Consider the following 12,027-nt stretch of genomic DNA (forward strand, 5'->3'; position numbering starts at 1 on the left):
GAAAATAACTTTTTTTTTCGTTTAACGTTTATTCTACATAATATTAATTATTATAAGAAAACAGCTAACATCTGAGAGTTGAGGAAGAGAAAAGGAAAAGGAAAAAAGAAAAAAACATGCCTTCGAGATTTTCCAAGATTCGGACACTTAAAAGAGAAAAGCAGCGAAAGTTCTTTCGAAGTCCCTGATATCGACTTTCATACCCATTTAAAGTCAAAAAAGGTCTTATCAAATTGTTATGATAATGTTGTTAGCTCTGATTGGTTTCCTCCGTGCCTACCGTGCGTTTTTAAATTCCCGCTGTTTTTGGAACGCATTATTGCACGTATTCGGTCCTGGAGAAATTCATCTTTTAGTTAGTTGTATTTGACGTTTTAAAAGATGGATTATGAAGTGCTTTATGCTAAGGTAAGTTTCTAAATGGAAGTTTAATTCTCATAAATGTCTTCTGAATTTAAACTGTTTAGAGTTCTATGTTTAGTTTTGTGAACGAGATGTATTTTAAGTTTCATTTCTCATAACTGCATTTAAATGTAGCTTTTGCTTTAGTTTTTGAAATGTTTTCTCTTAGTATCTACAAGATGGATGTTTGAAAATAGAAAATTTCCTCTCGCTTGACGAAGTGGAGGAATTAAAGAAAGGTGTAGCGGATGTCGTTGAAAATATACCTGATGAAAGCGCTCGTGTGTTTTCTGTATATGGAGCTGGAAAACAAAGAGTAAGTCTTTAGTTTTTAAAAAGAAATCGCCGCATAAAAAAATATAAAATTTGAAAAGAAAGTTAAATTAAAAATATAAAATTTGAATTAAAAATATAAAATTTGAAAAGAAATCGCAACATATTTTAAATATTTTAGCTGCATGTTTAATATATTTTAATCAAATATTAATACAATCTATTGAATAGGAATTTCCTTATAATTGCATATTTCTGAATCAAAGTCTACATAAAAATTTAAATCTTTCTGAATAAAAAAGCGAAAAAGGTTTGTTTGAACTAAATACTAAAAAAAAAATCTGCTTAAAAGCAAACGAATTTGAATTTTTGAATTTTGATTCACTAATGAGTTAAAATTCTTTATATTTAACAAAAAAACTCTTTCTCCCCACTTTTTTTTTTTGTTGTTGTTGTTGTAATTAGTTATTAAATGTTCACAAAATTTTAACATCCTAAGAAAGATTTATGAAACAAATAAAACTGATATTAACTCATTAAAAAATCATTTGAAATTATTTTTTCTTTGTTCAACAGATGTTTTTTTGCCTAATAATGCCTTCATTCAAAAGTTTAATGTATTAATGCAGAGGAATCAAAATTTGTTAAACATTGTTTCAGACATGTTACGTTGAACTTAAAAATTCGGCAATTTTCAGTTTTTGCCATTTCAATTTTTCAGTGCAAATATGTATCTGAACAATAAAAAAATTTAAAACAAATATTAGATTTCTGAAGTTGTATGATTTAAATAAGAATGGAAAAGGACTTTTTCGGATCATTTAAATTTTTCTTCACGGTTTAAGTTGCCGATTTAAAAAAAAAAAAACACTAGAAAGATTAGAAAAATACATAGATTTAACAATACAGCAACAGAATCAGCAAACTGTAAATTGAAAATTGCATTCCATTACTTTCTTTCTTTCTTTTTTTTCCCCTAATTTGCTCGCTTGAAACGATTATACGTTAATCTCTATATAACATTCAACCAATAGTTGCTGTTAAGTATAACACTTACAGCAACTATTGGTCGAGATGTCTTGCTATGTGCTATAATTGTATCTTTTACACTCAATTTATTTTTTTAATTTCACAAACGGGTATTCAGTGCTTGAAAGCAATTTATTCCGGTCAACATTCGAAAGTTTCTTTTTTTCTGTTCTTACAGTATCAATTACATTTTGTGTTCTTAAATTAAACGTGCTTTTTAGACTTATGTATATTCAAGCCTAAAAACGGCTAGGCAGGCCATTATTAAAGGCACCAGTATTTACGGCAGGCCACGAAAAAGTAGCTTCCCTTTAATACTGGTGACACGCACTTCGGAAGAAACTTCTAGTCTGTCGGCTATCTATAGTTTTTCAGGTGACTTGGTGTCGCCAGCTTAAGTACTATTCCAGCTTTATACGAGTATTGCCTTCCTATTCACAACTTCTGTGCACTTTACATAAAAAAGACGGGGTCCATTTTATTACATTATCGCCAGATACACGCTACATTTTTTATGATTCACATTGCACATATGTATATCTCAAAATAGATTGACCTTGAATCCATTAAATAGGCACCCAATGGGAGAAATATTTGTATTATCCACCACAAATGTTTCCTGTTCAAACCAAACTTTTGCAATTAAATGCAACATTTCTGAAAAAAAGTACATTTCTGTCTTTTATATAATTAATCTCCTTAAAACAAACTACAGTTCTAGAAATAAAATCTGCATGAAATTCTAAAGCTAGAACAAATATTTAACTCTCCTGCATAATATTTTCTTAATTAATGCTTAAATGGAATGAAATTTTGACGTGTCCCTAAGTCCTAGGTTATAAAGACACATATTCTTTTATTAATATATCTGATCGGAAAATAAAGACACTATTTTTTTCTTCCTTGTCTTTCATGCAAAAATATTATACCATTTTTTATATAGATGAAAGAGAAGACCAAAAGAGGTACATAAACATCGTCATGTAGTATCTTTCACATAAAGTTAATGCTGCTTGGAACAAAATGAAGTAGAAGCAATAAGGACAAATTCTCAAGTCCTTATGCTTCGTTTTGTATTTGATATTTTCCTGTCGCAATAATGATTGAATAACTTTTTAATCCATATGTGTGCTAGTTATCTCCAAGAAAATATTCTGACAATTTGAACGCATTTGACATAATTATTTGTCACATTTGCATTTATGCATTTATAACTTTCTAATCTCAGATTTATTTTTCAGAAAGCTGATGAATATTTTATAAGCTCTGGGGACAAAATCGGGTATTTCTTCGAAAATGATGCATTCGATAAAGATGGTAAACACATTTGCATTTTCTTTATACATAATTGTGAAAATATAACATAATTAAACTAAGATGTATTTGCTACGACTTTCATTTTTGCTTTACTTATAAATTTAATGACGCCGTTTACTTTTTTGTAAGAGAACAACAAAGATAAGTACTTTGTATCCAGAATTTTTAAGTGAATTTTTAAATAAAAATGCACCTTTGGTAAACTTTATTAACAAAAAATTATTAAGATTTTCCCATTTAAACCAAAACTACTGGTAAAACAAAACAGTGATAAATTTGGAAAATAAATCTTTAACATGGCTATGCGTAATATAACATTTTTAAACTTAACACACGTTCAAAATAATACAAATTACGAAATAATAAAATCTGCACAATCCCGAACAGTATATGAAATTACAAATGAGCAGCGCCCTACTTATCCTGACTAGGGCCCGGGTCAGAAAATTTCTTTGGGGACTCCCCTCTGCTTCAGTACTTCAGTAATGAAGAACCGAACTTTATGGAGGTATTTAAATTTTTGGCTAAAGTGCAGAATCGCCCACTTGTTTGATTGGCGTTTGTTTGGCGCTTTTTACAAGAGTAAGAAGAATTGGATTTTTGTCAATTTTCTTTGACTTTTTAAGCCAAAATAGGTCAATGTGTACATGGATAAAGTCAAGAGAGTCCGCAATGTCATTTTTGTGCAATTCTGGGATTTTTTTTTAAGTGAAAATAGGTCGATGTGTAAATGGATACAGAGTTTGTGCAATTTTTAAAAACACGCCAAGCAGTGGACGATTCAGCACTTTCCCCAAATTTTTTACCTCATTATAGATATATAACACGTTTCCGAAATGCAGTTTTTTGATTTTTAACTTTGTCATCTAGTTGCGAAAAATTAATATCCTTGCTGACATTAGGGCGGAATTCAGCTAAATTTTCGCAATTACGATGGCTCAACTAAGCCAATCAGAAGCCCAATTTTTGTAAACATTATCGCATTTTGCGATATGTTAAAATACAGGTTTTTGATTGGCCAAATTTCTCCATCAGAATTGCAAAATTTTAGTTGAATTCCACCCTAGAAAGCCATGGATTTACGAAATGTAGATTTTTTGTGTGTGTGTTCATACGATACATTAATGGGAAGTGCTAACGTAAAATTGACGGATTTTACACTGTAGTGATATTAAGTTCATTAAAGAAGGAAACATAAAATAAACTTTCTATTCGATTTGGGGGCCCCTTTCTGGTGTGGGGGCACGGGGGAACGGCTCCGTGTGCCCCTGCCTTAGTCAGGCTCTGCAAATGAGTTTAAATGCATATGAATAAGACAACTCTCTATTACACTAAAAATAATAAGTACCAAAACATAAACAGTTGCCGAATTTTACAAGTCTTTTTTAACTAATTTTAACAAGTCTTTTTTAACTAATTTTAACAAGTCTTTTTTAATTATTTACGCTTAAATATTCCCGCTTATGTTACATATTAATAAGATTAAAACTTATTAATTGTTCAAGAATATTAAATACAATTTAAATGACATTGTAAAGGTATGCTTGATCGTGAGCCGAAACTGAGAATTCTTAATTTATCTCCCCTTTGTCGAAGCTTTTCATGACTAATTAATTTGTTTCTAAATATATAGAGCAGATGTCCTTACAACTGATTTTCAGTTAAAATTTTTATTTATCTCATTAACGGATGTCTAAATTTTAGTTAGAACTTTATATAGTATAAATTCATTAGCATCTTCTAAAATTAAAGAAATACAGCTACTATAGCCTGAACATCTACTGAAATACCATAATTTTTTTAGGAATTATTTTAATTTATTTTACAGCATATGGTTTCAAGAAATAGGATTTTTATTTTAAAAGTATCATTCAACCAAATAATTCCGTAATAAATTTATTCTGCTGATGTCAAATACATTTCATTACAGTGAATAAAAAACATATAAAAATGTATTTTCATAAATAAAAGTTAAAGTTATTTTAACACTTTTATTTTAAATTATATATATATTCAGAATCATCATTCTTTCAAACAGTAATTTTGATTATCTTATTTTGAATTATATGTAATCATCGTGCTTTCAAATATTTTAAAATAAATATGAGTCTGTAAGTGTTAGTATTTTAAGTTTTTGATTTATTTCGGATTTACTAACAATAATTTTATTTTTTTTAGGAAAGCTACTGATGGATAAGAAGCAAGCCTTGAACAAAGTTGGTTATGGTAATAATATTATAATATCATTAGTATGCCTTCTTTATGCATATTTTAGAACTTTTTTAATATTTTACATCTGCATTCAATTTCATTTTCTGTTCTTAAAATTACCGGCTCGGGTATATGCTAACAAAACTAGGATGGATGGAAAATTAGATGGGTAAAGTACATATAAATATTAGAAGTTTTGTGTTTTTGTTTCATATGTATAATTTGTACAATATTTTAAAATTTTAATACTCCTTTGATTGGCACCCAAAGACTGCTTTATCACATGAAATCACTTTTCTAGGCCCGACTTTTTGTAGTTCTCATTCTTTAATCTCCTGCCGTAGTTTTATTAAAACTAACTGTCTGTATGGCCCTTCTGTTCGCCATTCTTAGCATGATTCTGAGATACTTAATAAAAGCATCTAAGCATCTCTGTTCTAAAACAGGAAAATACGACTTATGGGAGGGAAATAAATAAACATATTTTTAAAAAGCTTTAATAATTATCGTTATTTCTTTTAAAGAAAGAAAAGACTCAAAATAGTTTATCTGCTCAAATACAAGTTTAATTCCACTTTTTCCTTTCACTTCAGACTATCCTCTTTGCATTATAAAGCATGTCGAAGCTGGCAATAAATATTTATGCCTTTTCTGATAATCAACACATATCGCTCCACTGAAAAACCACGTACCCTACTATGCCTTTTCTAGAGATTAACATTTCAGAGTAATTCCAAAAATAATTCAATTACAAATTAAATATTAAGTTGTAATGTTACGCGCTTCCAATCTGCACGCAATAATAGTGGTGACTGCTAAGAACTGGAAAGTAGACAAAGTCTTGAGAAGGGTTTAAATCCCTTTTTATTCAACTTTAGAAATTACAAATGCGTGCTCTTGACGCTCACAAACTACGCCGACCCGGCGGTAAAATAAAAATAAGAAACTCAAAAAAGAATAGTAACAATAGTGACTAACTACGAGGCTCTCTAAACGTAACTAACCTCATCGCGTTCTAAGAAACCGCTGATAATTCAGCAAACTTCTGAATATTACGTTGAAAGATTAACAATCTGCCGAGGCAAGCACACAGGCCGAAACGCGTGGTTCTTCAATTTCTAACTAGCCACCTCCACGCTCGTGAAGCAAGAAAGCACACTTTCGAACTCGTTTCCCTTCTATTTAACTCAGATTACTCCCGCTGACAATTTGAATCCTTGCGCGTTCTACTAAAATTTACATACTCTGGCATTGGCTATTCCAGGAGAAAAGTAAGGCTTGACAGGAAAGATAGTTTAAACTTAAAATAAATGTTAGTTAAAATAAATATAAACCCTACAAAGTAATGCTTCGAACAATTATTGCATCTCAATATGATAAATCGTATTAATTTAAAAGCAAATGAATACCTAATATCACAAAAATCAATGGTAATAAACTAGTATATTTCTATTAGGTTAAAAAAAAAACCCGCAATTTGGAGCTATTGAAAAAAAATATGTGCATTTAATGTAAAGGAGCGAAAATAAATGCAAAAAATATGAACTAGGAATGATGACTCCAACAGAGATAGCGTATCTAGGAGAGTTGTGGTATGTAAAAATGGTGAAGGTTAAGCAATAAAGTCAGCTTCAAGAACTTTCCTAAATTCAAGGTTTCGGTGATTAAGATATATTTGAGTCTTCTTACTGCATTATTGCTACAAATGGTTGTTTTCGAAAGAATTTTTAACCTTGAGAACGATGCGTTAAGAAAAAGATGTGGCAAAGAAATGTAATAGAAATTACTTAAAAAATCTTCTCAAAAAAATTTAAGTAATCTCTTGTACACATATACTTTTCTATTTTTAAAGGAGTTTTCTTTGAGTGAGGTTTTTTTTTTTCTTTTCTTGAAAATCACAAGCTCAGTTACATTACAGAAAGAAAATGCGAAACTTAAAAAATAACTACTTTTCAACTGAGAAAATCTGATAATTTTCGACTCCAAAATTAATCATTAAATGTTTTACTGATTTTAATTTTTTTTTAATTTAAAATGAATTACACGTCATGCGAATATAAAATTTTCTGAGTAACAGATTAAAGCTAACAAAGCTGTAACCGTAAGAATACAATTTAAAAAAGAAGGCAATTTATTATGTAAGAATACACTCTAAAATGTAACGTTTATCCTAATTATTAACACTGTTATGCTCTTGTTTTTAAAAAATTACCTTCCTAATCTTCTATTATTAATTTTTTAAATATGAATTTCAAATTTAAATCCTAGACTTCTCATTCTAGTAATTAAGATAATTGCGCATTTCAAAAGTCACAAAAGGAACTCTTTACTATGAACCCAGGAAGTTCTAGGTTGTACCAAATATTTCTATAGTTGAAAATTTCATGCCATAAGGTACAGTTCTTCTACTTTGATATGTACTTTAAGAAATATATCTTCATTGACCCCGTTGTATTATGATGCTATGTTAGCGAAAGGACTAACTACAAATATAGGTTTAAATTCAAATCCCGACTAATGCATGTGTGCAAACTAGTGCACCACCTTTTGGTCCTAAGTAAATTGCATTTTCCTTTTCTGTGTATTCTGATTCATTTCATGTGAGAGGCATGTGAGCAAACGTTTTACAAGGGTTTCATGAATAGTAGTACGACTGTGCCCATCGACATTAACTCTTAAAACAATGCTTTGAGGAAGATGGTAGGCGGCTAAAATTTCTTGCTGTTCTACGGTACTTTATACATTTATTTTGGAAGGATCCGCTTTGTTATAGAACTCGAAGCTCTGAGCGTAACGTGTTTTCGAGTCTCTCCCTTCTTACTTTGTTCAACGTCATACCATGTTACTGATGCAAATTATATTTCATATAAAACCCATTTTATATAATGAATATTGCGATAAAGCCTTACAATTCAAATTTTATTTTAAAATTTAAAAAATGAAGTACATTTTGTCTTATTTGTATGTTTATTTTCATTTTAGTAGGTATTATTTATATAAATTTAGATATTTAAAGCCCAGGATCTTCATTCCCATCTAAAAGACACTGAAAAAAAAAAAAAAAAAGAAAAAGGTTCTTACTGATTTTACTATGAACTTTAATTAAATTATATTACATGGCGAGATAGATGAAATTAAATTGTTCATCAGTTCAGTATTTATATTTATAAATAAAGCGTAGAATTACAAAATTTTGTAACTTTAAAACATGTAAAAAATTCCTTTCTTCTGTTACATTATATCGTGATAGTTATGTCCTAATCATCTTAAAATTTTAGTTAAAATATCTGATGTGAACACCGCAAGGCTTTTTGTACAGCCTATTTTTTGCTACATTTTTTGCTGCATTTCATTTAAACTTTATTTGATCAAATTTCATTAGAGACATAGTTCTCACTTCGCGGCAAGGCAAAAATAGATAAAACTCAAAACATCTTCATTAAAATACTGTAAAGTAGTGAAAAACCTAAAATACCAAATACAATTTAAAACAATTTTTACAATCAAAATTAAAGTTTCTTTTCAAGAACAAGTGATTCGGCCACGGGTAGGAAGACCAAATTTTCGGTGCACAAAATTGAAGTTAACTTTTGGTCACACTGGGCAAAAAGGCAATGTGGTTGGTGCACAAACTGACTTAATTTACTGTTCTACTAAGAGCTTCAAATGAAAACAAATGAGGCCTCGTTGGTCCTAGTGCCACTTAAACTTTTAAATTCACGATAATTCTATAACGATAATTCTATAACTATTGCATGCAGATTAACTAAAGGTATAAAAACCTAAAAATCTTTAGTTCCATATAAGAACATAAGAACAACATAATTCAACCACTTTTAAAACAAAAAGTGCAAAACCAGTATAAGAATAAAAATCTTGAGCACCTCGAGCAGGGTAACAGGGAAGAAAAAAATATATATATGTATATATGAGAAATATTACATATGTTTGGTGCGGCTGATTGCAACAAGAAAGGGAGGTGCACAACTGCATGTTATAGCAGTCCTACATACAAAATTTCAACGTTCTACAGCAACACTTTTTTGCGTTATTCGAGATACGTACAGACGTACGGAGGGACAAACGTCACGAAAAAAATCTCTTCTGAATTCATTTTAAATCCATTTTACAATCCGTTTCGGAAAACTGAGTCCTTTATTCTGTCCGTATGTACAGATGTCGAGCAAAAAAAATCGTTCAGATGGATTGGAGAGCGATCAAAATGGATATTTTCGTTGAAATATTATACCCGAAATGTTTCGAGATTACTATTAGAAGTAAGTAAAAATCATGTCATCTTCATCACTATAAATTATAATTTAATAATCTGTAATTTCGAATAAAAAATACTGCAGTTCTTTACTTCTCAGAAATTAATAACTATTATTCTTAAAAAGTACTTCTGTAAATTAAATATTCTAAAAGAAAAGCTTAGTTGAGAATTGGAATTTAATAAAGTTAAACTTTTCAGTTCTTCCTATGACAACTTTCTTTCATTTCATATTATATTAATTCATATAAGAACACTCGTTATTTTTATTAGCTTATCCTATCCTCAAATTTTTGTTAAAAATAAAAATTCAAAATTTTCTTCACATATTTTTAATACGAAATTAAATAGTATTGAAATATCTTCTCTGAAACAAATCTAGTTCTACTATTATATTTTTAACATGTTCTCTATTGACTGTGCACTGAAACTTGTTCTGGTGATATCATCTAATAGCTAATCAACCCGACAGCGCGAGATAAGGTATATGTTTCACTAATTTTTCCACGTTAGTCTGCTTCTGAAATTTCGGATATCTACCCTGGCAGGGAATGTGTTGAGATCTGTAATAAAAATTGTATGAAACATATTTTAAACACTACAGAAATTATATTTGTAGATCTCCTTAAAAATGAAGACAGATGAGAAAAATCTTCATACCACAGAATATTAAACAGTAGAGTAATGCAGAAAGCCACTGAGCTAAAAAATTTTCAAAGCAATTAAAAGTTGATTAATTGCCTTCTTTGAGTCTAATTATTAATTACGAACAAAAATTGCTTTAATAAAGGACATTCAGCTCCTACCTTCTTTATTCTTTTGTAAGCCTTCAATTCATGAAACTGCTTGGTCTGCTACGGCATTCTTTTTGACTCATTCGTAATGAAAACAAGTTGATTCAAATACAAATTTTTCTAAGATGAGGAATTTTCTGTCTTTTGCTACTCTACATATTTCTACGAAATTATAATCTCAATTAAATATATTCCGTTTTCTTCCAAGACTCTACTTTTTATAGATAAATTCGAAATTCTCATTAATTCTTTAGCTGTGATATTTAAGTTATTTTTATCCATATTACTATTTATTAATATTTGTTATAGTAATATATAACTCGTAATCTTCATAATTTTTCTTATTAGTATTTCTAACAATTATTTTAAATAGTGCTATAGTTTAAATATGTGTTGAAAAGTGCACCTAAAATAGTGTTCATTATTCTAGCTCTGCATTGGTGGAATCCAATATTTAAGAAGCATAATTTCAGTCTAAAAGTAAAGGTAAGGCTTTAATTTTAAAAAAGTTTGTTAAATAAGCTAGATATAAATACCGACTTGTATTTACAGTTAGGAACTAAATATCTTACCGACTCCATTTTGCTAATTTAAATTTAAAGAACTTTTCTCAGTCATAATTTGTTTATTTCAGGCAAGGAATAAACCAAATTTTATTTTCATATCATCCAAAAATGAATACCTATGGATTCAGAGTTTCTAATGGTCATTTAGATTAGAAACTGCTCATTTTTCTGGGTAAAAGGTTTTATTTGAAAGAACTCCTTGTATATTCCAAACGCTTTTAAGTTCACTTTTAACCACACTGCATTAAAATCTTTGAAATTGAGGTTATTTGAGAAAATTTCCCATCCGATAAATGTTTATTAACAGGTTAATCAAGTTCAAAATTTGAAAATTTGCGGCTGTGCCGAATTAATTGAAAAAATCAAGAAATGAATTAAATACATTCAAGAACGTATAAAATTTAAAAATAAATAAATGAATTATTAATGAAATAAAATTAAGAAAAGAATGTTATTCTGTTAAAGACCCATATTGTTTTGCGAAAAATATCTTATTTGTTAATATAATACTGAAATGATGGTAAATACTTAATAATTAAATATTTAAAAAAGAAATAAAATTTAAAAGCATATGTTTAAATGATAACGTTGGTGTCAAATACGTACATATTCGTTCTCGTACATGTAAGCAGCGTGCGACAGCGGTGGATTTAAAAAGCGGTCACTTAGTGAACTCTTCTTATGTGATTCATACACAAGCCTCAACCAATAGAGCATCAAATGGAGCCTTAACCAATTCACAACTCAACTGGCTTATAATCTCAACTTGTTCACCCTAACTTAAACAAAGAAAATGTCGCCCTAACTTGTGCCTCGGCATCATGAAAGATAAGCTTACGTTATTATTTGGAAAAACTATAAGATGTATTCAGTTGCCTGGGAAATATACCTTCTTCTAGTCAATCTTTACTGAAAGAGAATCTTCTAAGAAATTGTTTTCTGTTATTCTTATTCTGTTTCAACAGCATTCCTTAACAATTAAAAGTCGGGTCATTCAGATAAATAATTTACTTTTCTAAGGCCCCAGAAAGTAAAACTTTATGTTCGAATTAATCTGTCATACTCGAGCCTGCCCTTCTCCGAATTCTTTCATCACATACTTCTGAAGAGAGCTGGTAAAATGGAGAATAGATACACAGAAAAGCAAACCAAATGGCTGAGTTGG

At 29.5% G+C, this 12,027-nt stretch overlaps 1 protein-coding gene across 1 annotated transcript in view; it reads left to right on the top strand.

The window, feature by feature from the left end:
- The first annotated feature begins 254 nt into the window (after positions 1-254).
- Positions 255-12,027, top strand: part of LOC118202338 (phytanoyl-CoA dioxygenase domain-containing protein 1-like) — a 40,134-nt gene continuing 28,361 nt past the window's right edge. Inside the window, exons 1-5 of the mRNA XM_035374500.2 lie at positions 255-408; positions 572-718; positions 2,946-3,021; positions 5,200-5,247; positions 10,727-10,782. Of these exons, the coding sequence (XP_035230391.2) occupies positions 382-408; positions 572-718; positions 2,946-3,021; positions 5,200-5,247; positions 10,727-10,782 (354 nt within the window). The 5' untranslated portion in view covers positions 255-381. The remainder of the gene's footprint in view (positions 409-571; positions 719-2,945; positions 3,022-5,199; positions 5,248-10,726; positions 10,783-12,027) is intronic.

This window comes from Stegodyphus dumicola, chromosome 8 (genome assembly GCF_044657685.1).
Source record: "Stegodyphus dumicola isolate Sdum_Otavi_A_Nest chromosome 8, ASM4465768v1".
NCBI lineage: Eukaryota > Metazoa > Arthropoda > Arachnida > Araneae > Eresidae > Stegodyphus > Stegodyphus dumicola.